Source organism: Nuphar pumila, chromosome 7 (genome assembly GCF_984573655.1).
Source record: "Nuphar pumila chromosome 7, dmNupPumi1.hap1.1, whole genome shotgun sequence".
Taxonomy (NCBI): Eukaryota; Viridiplantae; Streptophyta; class Magnoliopsida; order Nymphaeales; family Nymphaeaceae; genus Nuphar; species Nuphar pumila.
This window is the reverse complement of record NC_143255.1, coordinates 109,842,523-109,861,164: the sequence shown is the minus strand read 5'-3', so window position 1 is coordinate 109,861,164 and position 18,642 is coordinate 109,842,523. Positions and strand designations below refer to the sequence as shown.

The following is an 18,642-nucleotide window of genomic DNA, read 5'->3' as shown; positions in this document are numbered from 1 at the left end:
ATAAAATATTAAATAAAAGATAAGAAAATAAACATAAATCATCTACAACACCAATAAATATATATATATATAACCTAAATATAATAAACCCAAAACAAAAAATCAAGTGTCAAATATTAAATAAAATACATGCAAACATACATAAATCTTTCAAGATAACAACCAAACACAAATAATGCAAGGTTATATTAAATATTTATTTTTAAAAAACTTAAGAATGCAAGAAAATAATACATATATGTATAACTCACTTTAAGACATGATGGAAGACAAAAAAAGTTCACCAAAAGAATCCTCAACCAAATACTGCAAGATATAGACAAATAAAATGTGGTAGCTGCTTTTCCTGCAAACAATATGACCTGACCTGCCTTCCTCATTATCACGCATATTCCTAAAGCCTCGTGTCCATCATTTGCGTCGGTTTCATCACCAATGCCAGCAAAAATTTGGTGTTTGGAAGTCCCTATGGCATTTTTTTTTTTTGAGAGGAGCAAATGGCAATACATTTAACCCCAAATAAAACGTCATCAATATAAAGAAATATCATTGCGCGTGTTTCTTTCTTTAACAAGTTTATTGCCTGCTTATTTAATTGGGGCAATTGAGCTTCTTTCCCTTTTTTCTTTTTTATCTTCTTTTAATTTTTTCCTTAATTGTATGTGGTGGCGTTTGCGGTGGCATATTCGTCGATGTGTTGAGATTCTTTGACACATCTTGACCTAATTTAAACGCCTTAATTAGACGTTGTTTCCAAAATCGATAATATTCTGACCCATGTCCACAAATGTTTGCTATATTTTTAAATACCCAGTTATATGTTTTCAAAACATCATAAATGTCGATAATATCAGCATATAATGAAAATATATCTATTATCATAATATATGAATATCACATGATGTTTTTTATTAGTAAAATATCACCGAAAAAGCATTCAATTCAAAATTTTACAAATTATATTTTTGAAAAAAATTATCAAATATATTGTTTTTGATGCACTTTTCATACGTCTTTTTGTTGCACATAGAACAGTTCATTGAATGTTCCATATGGAAGGCCACGCATACAACAGTCTAATTATATTTGTCTTCCTTCCACCAATTAGAACATCAAGATTGTTGAAAATATGTTCTAAGAGAACCAATTTCAAGAAATTTACTGAAGTTTTTGGATCCAAGCACATACTCGTAACGTGTGATTCACTCGTTATAAAGCAGAATAAGTAATTAAAAGAAGCAAATCGTGTCTTTAATATGGTAATGTTTTCATATACTTGTGAATCTACAAAAATCACAACTGGGTTCCTTAGTAATCCTCTAAAATGCAGATGCCAAGGTTTAATTGAGCAAACGAAAAGTCTAGCTCAACACCCTGTAATAATGTTAAGGAGGGAGACCCTGGCTTGGATCAAACACCTGAAAACATCCTCCAACTCCACTTCAGTTTTTGTCAAGGTAAGATCCAATGATTCCATCAGTCTTTGTGCATCTTGCACATTGTCCTTCTTCACTTTCTTGGATGAATGGCTATAAAGTGCGAGTATTGCCATATCTGCCCTCCCTATTTCACTGGTGTCATCTTGATCACCTTCCAGATCTTCATGGGCCTTGGAACCCAATAATCTCAATCTTGAGAAGATGGATTGTGTTGCCCTTCGACCGGAGACAGTCGAGCTAAGGCTGCTGAAGATGGAGACTGCAGCAGCCATTGCATCCTTGAAGACTTGATCAATCATGTCAAGGGTGTCATTTGAAGAGCATACATGTTTTTCCATACTTTTCAATAATCGTTGACACTTGATCATGTCCTTTTTCATTCTCTTCCTGGAGCACTGGTAAGCACAAATTCCAGCTTCCAGACCACCATCACCTCTACGAAGCATGGAACCAAGGGATTGGTGTTGCTCCCTCAACTGCAACAAGGAGTCCTTCAACATCCCACAGACATCCAACAAGCTGAGGAAGTCATCCAACAACTCTTTCACCATGCTCTTTTTGCCACATAGAGCCTGTTGGGTGAGAGGGAATTGGATAAAAGCATTGATGGAACTGTGCAAGTCCTTGAGGTGGCCAAGTCCAGTGGTCAATTGTGCCTTCCTTGTAGGGGAGGCGTCCCAAGCCTTAACCAAATGTAGGCACTCTTGCACTTGCACCAAGTTGGGGTGGGACTTTGATGGAAAGCTAGTGGAACGAGTATGGAAAGATTTTGCAGAAGTTGCCATCTTCTCTTTCTTTTCCTTTGGTTGTGAAGGGAAAACCATCACCAAGATGTTGATGGTGAGCACTTCCTTGGCCATCCTTATAAACTAAGCTGGCATTGGGGAACAAATGGAATCTATCCTTGGAACAGGTTGTGAGATGAGCATGTGGGTTATCAATGGGATGCTCAGCCATGTCTACCATTGGTCGCCATTTAAGTATGAAATCATTTCAATCTGTGTAGGCATGCAAATGAGGTGAACCATGCGGATCATCTGGCTCCTTGTCTCCTGCTAGCTCTCCTATAGTGACAACGACGATGGACCCTTCTTGGTTAGGATTGATGGCCCACGAGCGCCATGTCTTTTGTCTACCCAGCATACACTGCTACATATGGAAGCATCACAACTCAAATGATGCTTCAATGTACGAAACAAATGGGTGCATCAGTGTTGTTGCCATGGTGGAACCAAATTAATATATGTTTCTCCAGATCTAGCATTAATTTATTACTTAAACGATCGGAGGAGTAACTTGCATTGTAGTTTGTTTTTTGAAAGAAAAATAGTCGGTATGTATTAATTGATGGGAAGAAGTCGCTCACAGGACTGATGACGAGTCATCACCAGTAACAACACAACGAAAAGCCAAGGCTGTTGAGCCATCAGCCAAAAGCAAGAAGAGTAAGAGTACAATGCATAGGCATCAGCCGAAGGTCTGGTTGAACCAATCCGTGCTTGGCCCAGCCAGGTCATGTCCGATGGGGGCCATTTTAAGCTACACCAATCCTTGAAGAGTGCAAAAAAGGGTTACCTACTTCAGATATGCCAAGAAAATCAATGGGCCAATGAACCAAAGGAACACGTCCCAACCGTAGTCTTGTGAGCCCATCTCCAACCTGAAGTCATTACTTTTGAAAATAATGCCAGATATGAGAATTAGATTGGAGATCTGGAAATAGAAATTGAAGTTGAGGTAGAGTATGAAGTATGGGAAAAACTCTTGCCAGAAGATGAAATCAACCCTGTTGGATATGAGTACAGTTTCGTCAATAGGCATTTGGACCAAGTGATCCTGTCGAATTTCCAAGTTGCCGATATGGATTAAGAGAATTACCCAACCAACGCTGATGAGATGGATAGTTCTCAGGGAATGTATCATATCCTCATGATGGACCAACGCTCTAGTGTGTCTAATGTTTTGGTTGAATCCCCCTCTTGGTATTCAGATCTTGAAACCATAGGATTGAAAATATTTCTCTGATCTGTCTCTTGATGCAGGAAAAATCATGGACCCTCAAAGAATGAGTAATTTGTATCTTTTTGGGTGACACAAAAAGATGACACAACATCTAGTCCTTTTTCCTACTTTTCATTGAAAAAGTTATGGATTTACATCAAATTATGCAAGCAATCTGCTTTTGTTTTTGAAAACTTCTTTCAAACTGCTAAATAAGTTTTAAGGTGTTTCATTTATTTTCTTCATTTTATTTTTATTGGAGTTTTCAGCTAATACATGAGAGTACGGTCATAGATCTTAATCAATGGAGACTTGTGTTTGGGTTTCATTTCCCATTACAACAATACCACTGAAAAAAAGAAAAAGCTCTTATTATGTAACTTTAATTGGCCTTTGCAGGGAAGTTCAAAAGGCTTATGAAGCAGGCCTGCATCGACAATCTTTTGAAGAAAAAAAGATTGAGCTTTCATGTTTTGAAGGTATACATCCACTACGCATATATGCAACTGAAGGTCCTTTAATTGCTTTGACTTGTTTGTTGCTGAAACACATTTTTACCACTTCTAGTTTTTTTTTTTCATGCATTTGTTTTATGTTACATACTGTTGGTGTGGCACTTTTATATCTCTATATTGCACTTCTTCTGTTTCCCGACATTGATAGGATTAAATCAGGGTTTAACTGCTAGTCAACAGTGGAATGGAAGATTGATAGTTGTCATTTTCTTGTGTTGCCAAAGATGTTTCTAGCAATGATTTATGTGGAACAATTCCCACAACTGGTCCTTTTGAGAACATCCCTTTGAGCAAGTGATTATGCACTGGTGATACTTTTTGGTTATAAAGCATTTGGTTTTATCTAGTTATTTTCTTTTTCTATCTCTAAGTAGTTATCCCTGCTGGCTCAGCTTGGTTATAGTTTACTCTCTAGAATTAAGTTATGTAATCTGTGTGCAGTGCAGGCATAACATTTATAGTATTATGAAGATTTTGAATCATGAACATATTCTCACTCAGCTTGGTTACAGTTTTGTAGAATTAAGTTACTGAGTGCTAGGGAAACTGCATGGTATACTAACAGTCCATTACTTTTGGAACAGGTAAAATTTATTGCTTTGCATCATTCTCTTCCACTAGAATTGCATCTTCTATGATGAAACTTCAACTGATCAGCCAAAGGGATGACTTTTCTTTTGCACTATTTTCAGGTGGCATCTCAAAAGTATATTCTTACTTTCCTATAGTTTTTATTTGACATTCTCTTTTACTCTGTAACTTCCCCATTGTGAATGATGTGTTGTTGTTTCTTTCTACCGGAAGATATCTGCATGCTGTCCTGATGTCAGTGTTGATTAAGAACAGGAAATACGCAATTTAAAAAAAAATAAAAGTGTTTACTGACGCAGTTCTAAAGTGCGCCAGTAAAAGTTGGGGCATTTAAATTTTTGCTGGCACAAATTTGTACCAGAAAAACCCATTTTTTCCTAGCGGAGTAAATTTGTGCCAAGAAATGAAAGATACTTTAGGATGGGCTCTCAGAACTAAGAATCCAACTTACTAAACTCTCTCTCTCTCTCTCTCTCTCTCTCTCTCTCTCTCTCTCTCTCTCTCTCTCTCTCTCTCTCTATATATATATATATATATATATATATATATATATATATATAAAGCAAGGGGGACCGTGAGTTGTTGGTCCATTAACATATCATTGGTTTTCAAAGTAGATTGCTTCCTGTGGTCTCACTTTTGAATCATATCTCGAATAGGAGAGGGTGTTGCGTGTTCTCCCCGGAACATGCACTGTTCCGGGGGGGGAACATATAACCTGCCCGCCTTGAATAGGAACTGACCATTAAAAACAAGCCTTTTTTTTTAATAAAGGAAAAAATTTATTTAATTGGGCATAGAGATTAAATTGATCAGAGGACTAGCAATCAAATGAAAAATCAGGGATCTTGAAAGTTTTGTTTGTTGGGTCGTTTTCTGACATCGCCTCTCCTTGACAGGAAAAAACCAAAAATTGTTATTTAAAACAGTAAATCACACAGAAGAGAACTGCGTACCTAAGGCAGCCATTGGCGGACTGCTGTGGTTACCGGAGATGGAGGTCGTCGGAGGTTCTCTGCTCAGTTGGGCTGCAGCTACCACAAGCGCAAGCTTCCTCAGGCAGCCGGTGAGTAGACATGTATTCCTCGTATCAGGGTCGCTCATGATACCCTGTATTTATAAAGCATAGGGTGGGAACGGTTTGTGTAATCGTTCCTTCTTATCGTATGTTGATTTATCGGATGGATCATCCCTGATGTGGGGATGTATCCACATCATGGATAATCACCACGTCAATCATGGTGGTTAATCCAACATTCTCCCACTTGATCCGACGATAAACCTTTTTAATCAGAAAACCTTATGGGAATAACTTGATGAATAGATTGGCCTTTATAATCTATTCTATAGATCCTGAGTTGAATTTCTAATCCTTATGAGATTGACAACAACCATAATGAGAATCAAGAACTGAAAGTGATCACTTTATTTATGTGCATATGTCAAAAAAGAGTTTAACAATCCCATCCTCATTATATGTTCAGAATATAATCCTGGTGCTAGCTCTTTAGTAAGAGAATCAACGATCATCTCTTTGGTACCAATATAAACAATACGCACTAAATGATTCTTCGTCCTTTCTTTAACAACAAAATACTTCAATTTCATATGCTTACATGATGTAGTACTTTTGTTGTTCGAAAAGGACACCGCAGCTTCATTATCACAGTAGACCTTCAGTGGCTTCCCAATGGAATCGACCACCTTCAACTATGATATGAAGTTCTTTAACCATATAGCCTGCGAAGCAGTCTCGTACAATGCTATGAATTATGCCTCCATGGTGTGGGCAGCAGTGGTCGTCTGCTTTCTACTCCTCCAAGAGATCGCGCCCCCAGCAAGTAAGAAGACATACCCAGTAGTAGACTTTCTACTATCAAGGCATCCTTTTAAATCCGCATATGAGTAGCCAATGATCTCGAGGTGATCAACTTTATGATACGTCAGCATATAGTCTTTTGTCCCTTGCAAGTACCGCAAGACTTTCTTGACAGCCTTTCAATGGGGTAAACCTGGGTTAGACTGAAATCTGTCAAGCACCCCTACTGCAAAATAAATATCTGGTCGAGAACATGTTTGCACGTACAGCAAGCTGCCAACAACTGATGCATATGGATAAGCATTCATCTGTGCTTTAGCAAAATCATTCTGTGGACAATCCTTTAGGCTCAGCTTGTCACCTTTTGATATGGGTGTAGAATTAGGAGAACAATTATCCATCCCATATCACTTTAACACCTTATCTATATAGGATCTCTAGGAGAGGCCTAGAAAACCTTTTGCTCTGTCTCGATGAATCTTAATGTCAAGAATATAAGCAGCTTCACCCATATCTTTTATATCAAAATGTGATGCAAGAAACTATTTTGTCTCTGAAAGCAACTTTATATCGTTGGTTGCAAGTAAGATGTCATCCACATACAACATCAATATAATGAACTTACTCCCACTTTCCTTTAAGTATATACATTGATCAATAATATTTTCTGTAAACCCGAAAGTCACAATGACTTAGGAAAATTTTAATATACCACTATCGAGAGGCATGTTTAAGTTCATATATTGATTTGTTAAGCTTGCAAACCAAACGATCATCTTCAGAGAAACCAAGAAGTTGTTCCATGTATACCTCTTCATTCAGATCCTCGTTGAGGAATGTTGTTTTCACATCCATCTAATGTAGCTATAAGTCATAATGAGCTACGAGGGCCAAAATTATCCTCATTGACTCCTTAGTTGAGACGGGAGAAAATGTCTTATTATAGTCAATGCCCTCCATCTAGGTGAATCTTTTAGCATCCAATCTTGCTTTATGTCTCTCTATGTTACCTTTAGAGTTCTTCTTGGTCTTAAAGACCCATTTACACCCTACGAGTTTTACTCATTTAGGTAACATGACAAGATTCCACACTTGATTTTTAGTCATAGATTCTAACTCTTCTTCCATGGCTTCTATCAAGTGCGAAGATTGTTTGCTTTCAACAGCTTCCATAAAAGTCAATGGGTCATCATCCATATCTATGAAATAACTAGGCTTCTGAAGGTACACCACATAATCAGGATGTATAGCAGATTTCCTAATCATTGTGGATCTCCAAACAGGTCGTTCTTCAAGCTCAGATTGAACTTGATCATCATGTTCATACTCTTTTACATTGTCCACAATAGGTTCACTTTGGATTTATGCATTAGCAATCGAATGATCAGCACATCATCATTAAGAATAATAATGTGGTATCTTTCAATGTTTTCCTTAACAGGTGATGAAACTGGATCTTGTACTTCCTTAAAACCAAGGCTTTGAAGTGCACTTAATCCTACTGAACCATCTTATAGGAATTTTGCCTTATCCATTTCAGCAATCTGTGGTGAGTGAGATGGGCAATAAAACATGTACCCTTTTGATCTTTTTGGATAACCAATAAAATATTCACTGGTTGTTCTTGAATCAAAGAATTTAATGTGGGGGTTATACAACTTAGCCTCTGCAGGAGATCCCCATATGTGCATATAAGACAGTGATGATTTCCTACCTGTCCACAACTCATAAGGAGTTTTAGGCACAGATTTCGTAGGAACCTTATTCAAAATATGCATAGCAGTCCTTAATACATCACCCCACAACTTTATGGGAAGTATTGAATAATTCAACATAGCTCTGACCATTTCCTTAAGCGTACGATTTCTCTTTTCAGCTACACCATTCTGATAGGCACTACCAGGTATGGTATATTGAGGCACAATGCCTTCCTCTTTGAGAAATCGCGCTAATGGTCTTTTCCTTTGCCTCATCTTAGTAAATCTACCATAATATTTACCACCTCTATCAGACCTGACTATCTTAATAACCTTATCAATTTGTTTATTTACTTCTTTCTTAAATTCCTTAAACATATGAAAAATATCAGATTTTTTAAAGATCAAGTAGAGATACATATACCGAGAATAGTCATCAATAAAGGTGACAAAATATTTTTTGCATGTGTAACAAGGGAAAAATGGTCCACATATATACGTATGGACTATCTCCAATATCTCACTATTGTGTTTGACACCCTCTATATATATGTTTGTGTGCTTAGCCTTTATGCAGTTAACACATGGGTCATTGCCGGTAAAATCCAGAGATTTCAAGATTCTTTTATTTATGAGTCTCTTTATTCTCTTTTCAGAGATATGACTCATTCTTTTGTGCCAAAGCATGTAAGATTTAATTCATCAACTATTTTCAGAAATATATAATAAATTACATTTATGAGAAACAAATGACAAATTACCTCTCTTTTCCAACCATTTCTTGTACTTTATGCAATTTGCCTTTATGTGTCCTTTCTTTTTGCAAAAGAAGTACTTTTTGAGACTAGAGTCGGATTACTTGCCTTGGAATGACTTATCCCCAGTTGGCTCCTAGCATTTATCTTAAATGCATTCTTCCTTGGACCTACCTTGGATGTATGAGAAGTCATATGCGCACTCTGCACCTTCTCCCCTTTCAACCTCTCTTCTTCTTCAACACACTTGGACATGAGTTCATTAAATGTCCATTCATCATTATGTGTGTTGTAAGAGATTTTGAAAGGTCTGTATTTCAAGGGGAAGGACGTTAAAACTAAATGCACTAGGAAAGAATCAGAGATGGTGAGCTTTATGTCATTCAGCTGAGACGCTATGTTTCTCATTTCCAAAATGTGCTGGCGAATGTTTCCCCATCCAGTATATTTCATAGTTATAAGTTTTGACATTAAGGTATTGGCTCTATTCTTGTTTGAACTCACAAACTGTGCATTAATGGCATTCAGAAATTCTCTCATTGTTTTGCATTGTGGGATAGCATTGTGAATATTCTTAGCCACTTTAGATTGCAAAAGCAACAGACTAAGCCTATTTGAGCGCTCTCACTTCTCAAAAGCAATCTTTTGATCAGCAGTGCTCTGATCAGTGAGGGTAGCAGTTCATCTATTCTTAGAGCCAGATCTAAATCTATATACCCTAATGTAAAAAGAACAGTTTCTTTCTAATCACTAAAGTTGGATCCATCAAGAAAAGGTATAGAGCTAGAGTCATCTAAAATCACAGAAGTAGAAACTGCACGACAAAAAACATGTATCAAGAAGCATTCATATGAGACTAAAACTTTAATAGAAAAAGCAAAAGAATAAAGACCTTTAATATGCTTATTTTCAGGCAAGTGAAGGGGGTCATCGAAGTTGTACTTTGGTAAGAGCTCTGACACGCAAAACCACTTCGCCTACCAACCATATTCGGTAAAACTAAGGTTATTATGAAGTTAGACCATCGACACAAGGTACCTTTGGATACACATGTGTGATGTATCTCAACACATTTACCTTATTCTACCCTACTTAAATTCCAAACACGATAAAAACTACCTTTGGATCGTTTATCGTTTTATAAATCTAAGTACAACAGTAATATTTGCTAAAACCATATGATAGTATCATATTTTGACAACATACGTGTATTCAGTCACTTTGATGACATGAATTTACTAAGTCATCTAGCTATCCTTAATGTCAATATTATACACATATTTATACATGCATAATTACAAATAAATGCATGAAAAATAACCCAAGCCAAGCTTAAATGGGTAAAACCTTAGGTCCTCAAGTAGGAACCGGTTTGAAAACACTCTGAACCGGTCTGAAACAGCCCCGAACTGGTCATCCAAGGGTCCAAACCAGTTCTGAACCTTATGAACCGGTGTCAAGTATGAACAAAAGTTTATAAAAACCCTATAACTATATGTCAAAATCCCTTTGTTTTTTTATATTTATGAAAACAGAGTCTTAGCATCTCGGAACCGGTGAGAAACTGGAAGGAACTGGTTAAAACTGGCTTCAAACCGATCCTGAAAGTGGTTGAATCAGTCTCTGATTCGGTTCAGGCCAAATAGTGCTTGGACCCTACTGGATCCAGGTCAGAACCAGTTCAAACTGGATCCGGGTCGGACTCGGTTTTAAACTGGATCCGGATCGAACCTGGTTTGAACTAGAACTCGGTTTAAACCGGATCCGGGTCAGACCCGGTTTACAACCGGATCTGGGTCAGACCTGGTATATAGCCGAATCCGGGTCAGACCCAGTATTTAACTGGATCCGGGTCAGACTCGGTTTGAACTGGATCCGGGTCGGACCCAGGGTTAACCAGAGTCGGGTAAGACCCGACACAAACCGGATCTGGGTCAGACTCGGTATGAACCAGATCTGGGTCAAACCTGGGGCTTAACTGGATCCGGGTCGGACCCAGTTTGACTGGATCCGGGCCAGACTTGAGGCTTAACTGGATCTGGGTCAGACTCGGTTTGACCAGATCTGGGCCAGAACCGGGGTTTAATTGGATCTGGGTCAGACACGATTTGACCGGATCCAGGCCAGACCCGGGGTTTAACTGGATCCGGGCCTGGTAATAACCAAATCCGGGTCTGACCCGGGCTTTAACTGGATTTGGGCCAGACCTGGGGCTTAACCGGAACCGAGTCAGACCCGGTACAAACCGGATCCGGGCCAGACCCAGTATTAACCAAATCCGAGTTGGGCCCGGTTGGAACCGAATCTGGGTCAGACCCGGTATAAACTGAAGTCGGGTCAAACTCGGGGTTAACCGGAGTCGGGTCAGACCTGGTAGAAACCGGATTCGGGTTGGACCCGGTATTAACTGAATCTGGGTCGGACCTGAGGTGTATCCAGATCCGGGTCAGACCCGGTATAACATGATCTGTGTCGGATCCATGTCCGACCCAGTACCGGACCCGATCCGGTTCCACCCGATTAAAATCAGAACTTTAAAACTTAAAACCCGATTTTTTTGAAAAAGAGGGGTTTTCCCCATCTTCCTGCCGACGACCAATGTCACATGTCGGTGACCCACGCCGCTTGCTGGCGACCCACGTTGCTTGTCGACGATGCACCACCTGCAAAACCTACTGCCTGACACAACCTGCAGCCCTGAAATAGAACGGTGGAGTGCCCCGGATGTCGTACGTCGTTGGATGGTCCTTGACACCGGTGAATCGACCGTCGAAGGCCTCTGTTTCCCGGCGATACAGCAGCCTAATGGCCTCAGGTAAAGAAAAAACCTGAAACCCCCTTGATATTTTTGTTTTGTCTGTCGCCCAACGGTGACAGTCGCCGGCTACCATTGACGCAATGTCGTCGCATGGCGACCTACTGTTGACAACCACCAATGTCACCCCACGGCGATGCCTCACTGCCGAAAAAAGTTATGTCGCCCCATGGCGACAGTCACCAAAAAACATTGTCGCCCAATGGCGACAGTTGCCGAAAAACCCAAAAACACCATCAAACCCTCGCAGCAGAGGCGTGGTGTGGACCCATAACTCATTGTTGGGTCATTTTCCGGCATCGCCTCTCCTGTGACAGGAAAAAACCAAAAACTGTTATTTAAAACAGTAAATCACACAGGAGAGAACTGTGTACCTGAGACAGTCATTGGCGGACTGCTGTGGTTACCGAACATGAAGGTCGTCGGAGGTTCTCTGCTCAGCCGAGCTGCAGCTACCATAAGTGCAAGCCTTTTCAGGCAGCCAGTGAGTAGATTTGTATTCCTCATATCAGGGTCGCTCATGATACCCTGTATTTATAAAGCATAGGGTGGAAACGGTTTGCGTAACCATTCTCCCTTGTCGTATGCTGATTTATCGGATGGATCATCCCTAATGTGGGGATGTATCCGCATCGTGGATAACCACCACGTCAATCGTGGTGGCTAATCCAACACCGTCAAATTTGCTCGGCATGAAAAAACTGACATGAGAACTGTGTGAGTGACTCCCATGTGCATCCCCATCACGTGAGATATGCAGTGGAGCTTAAATATAACCAATGATCGGGATGCATACAATGAGTAGATGATAGTTGCCTACCACATTTCTAGCCTAACACCAGCCTACCGAGCTTTAAAGAGTTTTTTTATACGTTTTCTTTAAATCTAACCATACCGCTGCATGTGTTCTACATGTTTGATCTTACAAGAGTCGTCTGATTCCAGTGGTAGTGGCAGCTTCCTGCCACATTTTAGCCTACCGCGAGTCTACCGAGCTTTGAAGGATTTTTTTATGTTTTTCTTAAATCTGACCATATAGACGTGTTCTACTTGTTTGATCTTATAAGAATCGACTCTTGAATCGTCTGATTCTGACATGCCGGTAGGTTTTTATAAGGTTTAAAAACAATGGTCTAAGATTTTTATTAATATTCAAGGTTTAAAAAATCATATTTTTATCAAAAAAAACATTATCCAAGTATTGTACCCTAGCAAATCCACCATGCCGAACACATCTGCAGGGTTAGATTTGCGAAAAAACAATCCAAAAGCACCTGTTTGTTCATGGTAGGCTGGCGGTTGGCCAAAAATTGGCAGGCATCTACCACTTTTACCGCATACAATATGACCTGACCTGCCTTTCTCATTATCAGGCATATTCCTGTTGCACCGAGTGCATCATTTGCATCGGCGTCATCAGCATGTGACTCGTCAACAATGCCAGCAAAAATTTGTTGTTTGGAAAGGCCTATGGCAATAAATTTAAAATGTCATCAGGACAAAGAAATATCATAATTAACACCAGTTTCCTTCTTTCCCATGTTTATCGGCAACTTAATTATTGGTTCAATTAAGCTTCTTCCATCGCTTTTTTTCTTTTGATCTCTTTTGACTTTTTCCTAATTGAATGGTTGGTGTTTTCGTGGTGGCATCTTTGTTGACGTGCTGGGATTCTTAGACACCCATCTAGACCTAATTTAAACACCTTGATTAGGTTGTTTCCAAAAATGATAAAATTTTGACCCATGGTGACATATTTTTGCGATAATTTTTAAATATTACATGATTTTCGAAGCATTATAAATGCCGATAATAATAATATTACCGTTTATTGAAAACATATCTACATTATCATAAAAATTTGAATATTTCATGATATTTTATTTATTAGCAAAACATCATGGAAAAAGCCTTTAATTCAATTTTTTACCAAATATTTTTTTTTGAAAATTTGTACCAACTATATTATTTTAATGCACTTTTCATGTCTTTTTTTGTGAGAATATACTAATTAATTGAAATCCAACAAAATAAAAGTTTGAAAATCTTGGCAACAAAAATATTCGATTTTTAAATTTTGTCTGTTCAGTATTATCTCCTAGAATCCCATATGGAAAGCCACGAATACAACAGTCAAATTACGTTTGTGTAACACCCCGATCTGGGACCTCAAGAGTCCGAGTTCGGTTGGTATTACTTCCCAGAGGGAAGAGTGCAAAGCTTACACAGTGAAAACATGGCTAAAAAAAAACTTTTTATTTCATTCTCATAAATCAACTTTTTCCTTACAATTGTTCATCATTCATAATAAAGCAAATACATCTTATTCAATGACAAGGAAAGTAGAAATATACTACTGCTCTGCTGAAGACTGAAAAAGAACTGCTCGCAAGCGACTGATTTAATACCTGGAACCTACAGTTGTAATTAAACACAAATGGGGGTGAGTCTACAACCCAGTAAGAGATAATCATAAGTAATTAAACAATAATTTACAACTGTAGTGGGCTCTAAGCCCCTAGTCTTATTTTAATTCTCGATACACCACACATGTTTGTATATTTTAATTTCCCCCATTATCATTCTCAAATACTCTTTTCACACAACTATCACTAGGCTGGCTATACCGGTAATAGCCATCTATGGGCGTAGCAACCCTGTAGAACACCCCAATTCTACATGTTGGCCAGACAATGAACCATACACTCCCAGTGGTCCCCAGAACCCCAGGCACTGCAGTGAACCACCACGGGGACTCCACCGGTAGCTAGCCGGGAGGTCAAGCTCTCAATCTCGGCATGGTTCATGCTACATCCTAACATGATGGTTATCAACCATCCATGATCCTCTAGAGTCCCAAACCAGTGTGAGTGAAATCCTAAGTCATAACTAGGTTCACACATTGAACAAACTCTCACTTATAAAGTTCACTCGTTCTCTCACGAGTGGTGTCATGAATAATCACAACAATCTCATTCTTAATCTCATGATGACGTTAAGACTCAAACCGCTCTCACTTAGCATGCAATGATGTAGTGTCTCTACATCATTAAATCACCGGCGGCCCACTCTCCATGGTGGCTGCACTCTGGCCGCGAACCAGGTAGCCCTTGCCACAGGTCGCCACTTCCGGGATTTAAGGGGTTATGCATGCTGATCTCAACAATGTTCATTCATACAACATGATTAGACTAAAAGGGACTCTAATCCAAATATATCTCATCACAATGCATGATATAAATCAATGATCTAGACATGCAATCACAATAAAATTTCTTTTCATCATGCATGACTTACCAAACTAACTTTCATAGCACATATGTATAAAATTTTAACTCATACTGTCAAGCATGGAATTTATGCATGTCATGGTCTCTCAAAACTATCATGCTTAAATAAAAACAAATAACAAACAACGTAACAGTGTTTATTTACATCTAAGATTACTTATAACATCTCTTACCTCAAGTGCTGATTCTGTGCTCTCTCCGAAATCGGGCATCACGAAGCTCTAACACTAGGATCTGGTCATTAAGGTAATATACTTGAATTAATTCACAAAACCTCTTACTAAAATTATCAAAATACCCTTCCCGAATCTTATTAAAGAAACCACGGTTTCTATATTACTATTTTGACTGAAGTTCATAGACCAATGGATTCCTCTCTTTAATATGAATCCAACGCATCAAACCTTGCTCGATTCTGAGTTCGGAGTGCGAAGATATGTCCATTTTACTGAAATGGATCTCACGGATCCAAATGGATCTCTTGGCACATTTCGGATTTCGGGCCAATCCGAGACTATTTTATGATTCAGCTCTGATCTGGATCCAAACTCTATTTGTTTGGGTTCAAATCCATATCATAACTGGATCCAAAACTGCTTGACCGGACCCAGAAAGTTTGATTGGATTTGAACCGGATCCATTCTATTCTAACTGGATCCATTCTATTCTAACTGGATCCAGAATAGTCCGACTGGATCCATGACAGATTGACTGGATCTGGACCTGTTAGACTGGATCCTGGATAATCTGATGGGATCCAGATCTACCTGACTGGATCCAGGATCATCTAGCTGAGTCCAGACCTGTCTGACTGGGTCCAGATCCGAGACTGATCCAGTCAGATCTGAACCTGGTTAATCTGGATCTGAGACCGGTCCAGATTGAACTGGGTCCAAACTGAAAACCCAGATCCAGACCCAAATGGTTCGGTTTGGACCTTGGTTCCACCGGGTCGGTTCAGACTCGATTCGGTCTGAACTGGTTCGATCTGAATCCAAATAACCGAACCCGGTTTGGCTTGAACCGCTTCAACCCGAACCGGCTTATCCTGAACCGGTTCGGCTTGAACCGGTTCGCCCTGAACCGGCTCAGCTGGAACCGGTTCGACCCGAACCGGTTCACCCCACTCACTTAACCCGGTTTGGTCTGGGTGCGACCCGGACTGACCCGGTTCGGTCTGGGTCGCACCCAGGCCGAACCATTTTTTTTTTTTTTAAACACTCGGTCTGGGCGCGACCCAGACCGGTGGGCTCGGTCTGGGTCGCACCCAGACCGACCCGGTTCGGTCTGGGTGACCGGACCGAACCGGTCCCCTCGATAAAAAGGGGCGGAAGGGGCTGAGCCCCTTCCGACCACTGTTGCAGAGGGTCGGCCCCTGCCGACCCTCCCTTTGCACTCGCCAGTCTGGGCCGGCCTCCGGGGCCGGCCAACTGTGTCGGACGGTCGCCGGGGCCGGCCGTCGGAGTCGGCCGCCACAGGGGCCGGCCGACCTCCCCCCTTTTCTCTCTGTCTCTGACAAATTTTTTTTTTCTGCAACTCGCCGGCAGCAATGGCTGCCGGCCCCCTTTGCTTTGACGGAAAAGAAGCACGAAGAAGAAGATGGGGGAGGGGCTTACCTCGCCGCCGATTGCCGCCTCCGCCGTCGCCGGTAAGTCTTCTCTCTCTCCCTCTCTCTCTCTGACTCTCTGTGTGGGGTGCGGAAGAAGACCCTGTGTGGGGGGTTTTATAACCCTCACGCAGGGTGAGGGGGTGAGGATAACCTCGCCCCCCTCCCGCGGATTTTGGGGGGTGAGGTTTATCCTCACCCCCTTCCCGTTACGCGGTTTCCCCTATCCCCTCCCTATCCCCTCCGGCGGCGACTTTGCCGGAGGGGGTTTTACAGTTTGTCTTCCATCCACCAATTAGAACATCAAGACAGTCGAAAACAAGTTATAAGCGAACTAATTTCAAGAAGATTACTGAAGTTTTGGATCCAAGCACGTCCTTGTAATTTCTGATCCACTCATTATAAAGCAGAATAAGTAAACGAAACAAAATTTGCCTTTAATATGGTGATGATTTCATATACTTGTGAATGTACAAAAATCACAATTAGGTTCCTTGGCATTCCTCTAAAATGCAGGTGCCAAGGTTTAATTGAGAAAACGAGTAGTCTAGCTCAACACCCTGTAACAATGTTAAGGAGGGAGACCCTGGCTTGGATCAAACACCTGAAAACATCCTCCAACTCCACTTCAGTTTTCCTCAAGGTAAGATCCAATGATTCCATCAGTCTTTGTGCATCTTGAACATTGTCCTTCTTCAGTGTCTTGGATGAATGGCTATAAAGAGCGAGTATAGCCATATCTGCCCTGTCTATTTCACTGGTGTCATCTTGATCACCTTCCTGATCTTCATGTGCCTTGGAACCCAATAATCTCAATCTTGAGAAGATGGATTGTGTTGCCCTTCGACCAGAGACGATCGAGCTAAGGCTGCTGAAGATGGAGACTGCAGAAGCCCTTGCATCCTTGAAGACTTGATCAACCATGTCAAGGGTGTCATTTGAAAAGCATACATGTTTTTCCATGCTTTTCAATACCCTTAGACACTTGATCATGTCCTTTTTCATTCTCTTCCTGGAGCACTGGTAGGCACAAATGCCAGCTTCCAGACCAGCATCACCTCTACGAAGCATGGAACCAAGGGATTGGTGTTGCTCCCGCAAGTGCAACAAGGAGTCCTTCACCATCCCACAGACATCCAACAAGCTGAGGAAGTCATCCAACAACTCTCTCACCATGCTCTCTTTGCCGCATAGAGTCTGTTGGGTGAGAGGGAGTTGGATAAAAGCATTGATGGAACTGTACAAGTCCTTGAGGTGGCCAAATCCAGTGGCCAATTGTGCCTTGCTTTTAGGGGAGGCTTCCCAAGCCTTAACCAAATGAAGGCACTCTTGCACTTGCACCAAGTTGGGGTGGGACTTTGATGGAAAGCTAGTGGAACGAATATGAAAAGATTTTGCAGAAGTTGCCATCTTCTCTTTCTTTTCCTTTGGTTGTGAAAGTAAAACCATCAAATGATGATGGTGAGCACTTCCTTGGCCCTCCTTATAAAGCTGGCAATGGGGAACAAATGGAATCTTTCATTGGAACATGTTGTGAGATGAGCATGTGGGGTATCAATGGGGTGCTCAGCCATGTCTACCATTGTCTCCTTTAAGTGTGAAATCATTTCAATTTGTTTAAGCGTGGAAATGAGGTGGACCATGTGGGTCGTCTGGGTTCTTGTCCCTCCCAGATTCCCTCATATATTGGAACACTCTATTTACGTCCCCTGATGGCAATTGATAGTCCACGAGTGTCTTGTCCTTGGTCTACTAATCAACATACATTGCTACTTATAAAATCATTACAACTCAAAATGATGCTTCAATGAACTAAATAAATGGGTGTAGTGTTGGTGTGGCTTTATGAAATTAATATAAGGCTCTCGGGATCCACTTTTAATTTAATTAATTTAATGCTTACACGAGGGGAGAAAGGGTGACTTGAATTTTTAGTTTGTTAGGCACGAATCTGGTCATAAACTTTTCATCCTCTTTCTTTAAATTGTGTGCTGTTGATGATAAGATCAAGGTTAACTTTTTTTTTGTTCGCCTGTCCGATGCTATCGGCATCATTTGTCCTCACCTGGTGGGTGAGTGTCAAGCACCACGTTTGCAAAGATGCATCTTGGTGA

The 18,642-nt window shown here is 40.5% G+C and overlaps 2 protein-coding genes across 2 annotated transcripts; both read right to left on the bottom strand.

The window, feature by feature from the left end:
• Nucleotides 1-1,366: 1,366 nt before the first annotated feature.
• On the bottom strand, nucleotides 1,367-2,299 carry LOC149832894 (uncharacterized). Its single transcript, XM_090013331.1, has one exon. It carries the CDS (start codon nucleotides 2,297-2,299, stop codon nucleotides 1,367-1,369), a length of 933 nt encoding a protein of 310 aa, XP_089869457.1.
• Nucleotides 2,300-16,895: 14,596 nt separating this feature from the next.
• Nucleotides 16,896-18,335, bottom strand: LOC149832893 (uncharacterized). Its single transcript, XM_090012629.1, has one exon. The coding sequence runs from the start codon at nucleotides 17,975-17,977 to the stop codon at nucleotides 17,081-17,083; it is 897 nt and encodes a 298-aa protein (XP_089868755.1). The 5' UTR covers nucleotides 17,978-18,335; the 3' UTR covers nucleotides 16,896-17,080.
• Between the last annotated feature and the right edge of the window lie 307 nt (nucleotides 18,336-18,642).

Bases quoted from the DNA above. Each gene is read 5' to 3' on its own strand.
- LOC149832894 (XM_090013331.1), bottom strand. From the start codon at position 2,299: ATGGCCAAGGAAGTGCTCACCATCAACATCTTGGTGATGGTTTTCCCT.
- LOC149832893 (XM_090012629.1), bottom strand. From the start codon at position 17,977: ATGGTTTTACTTTCACAACCAAAGGAAAAGAAAGAGAAGATGGCAACT.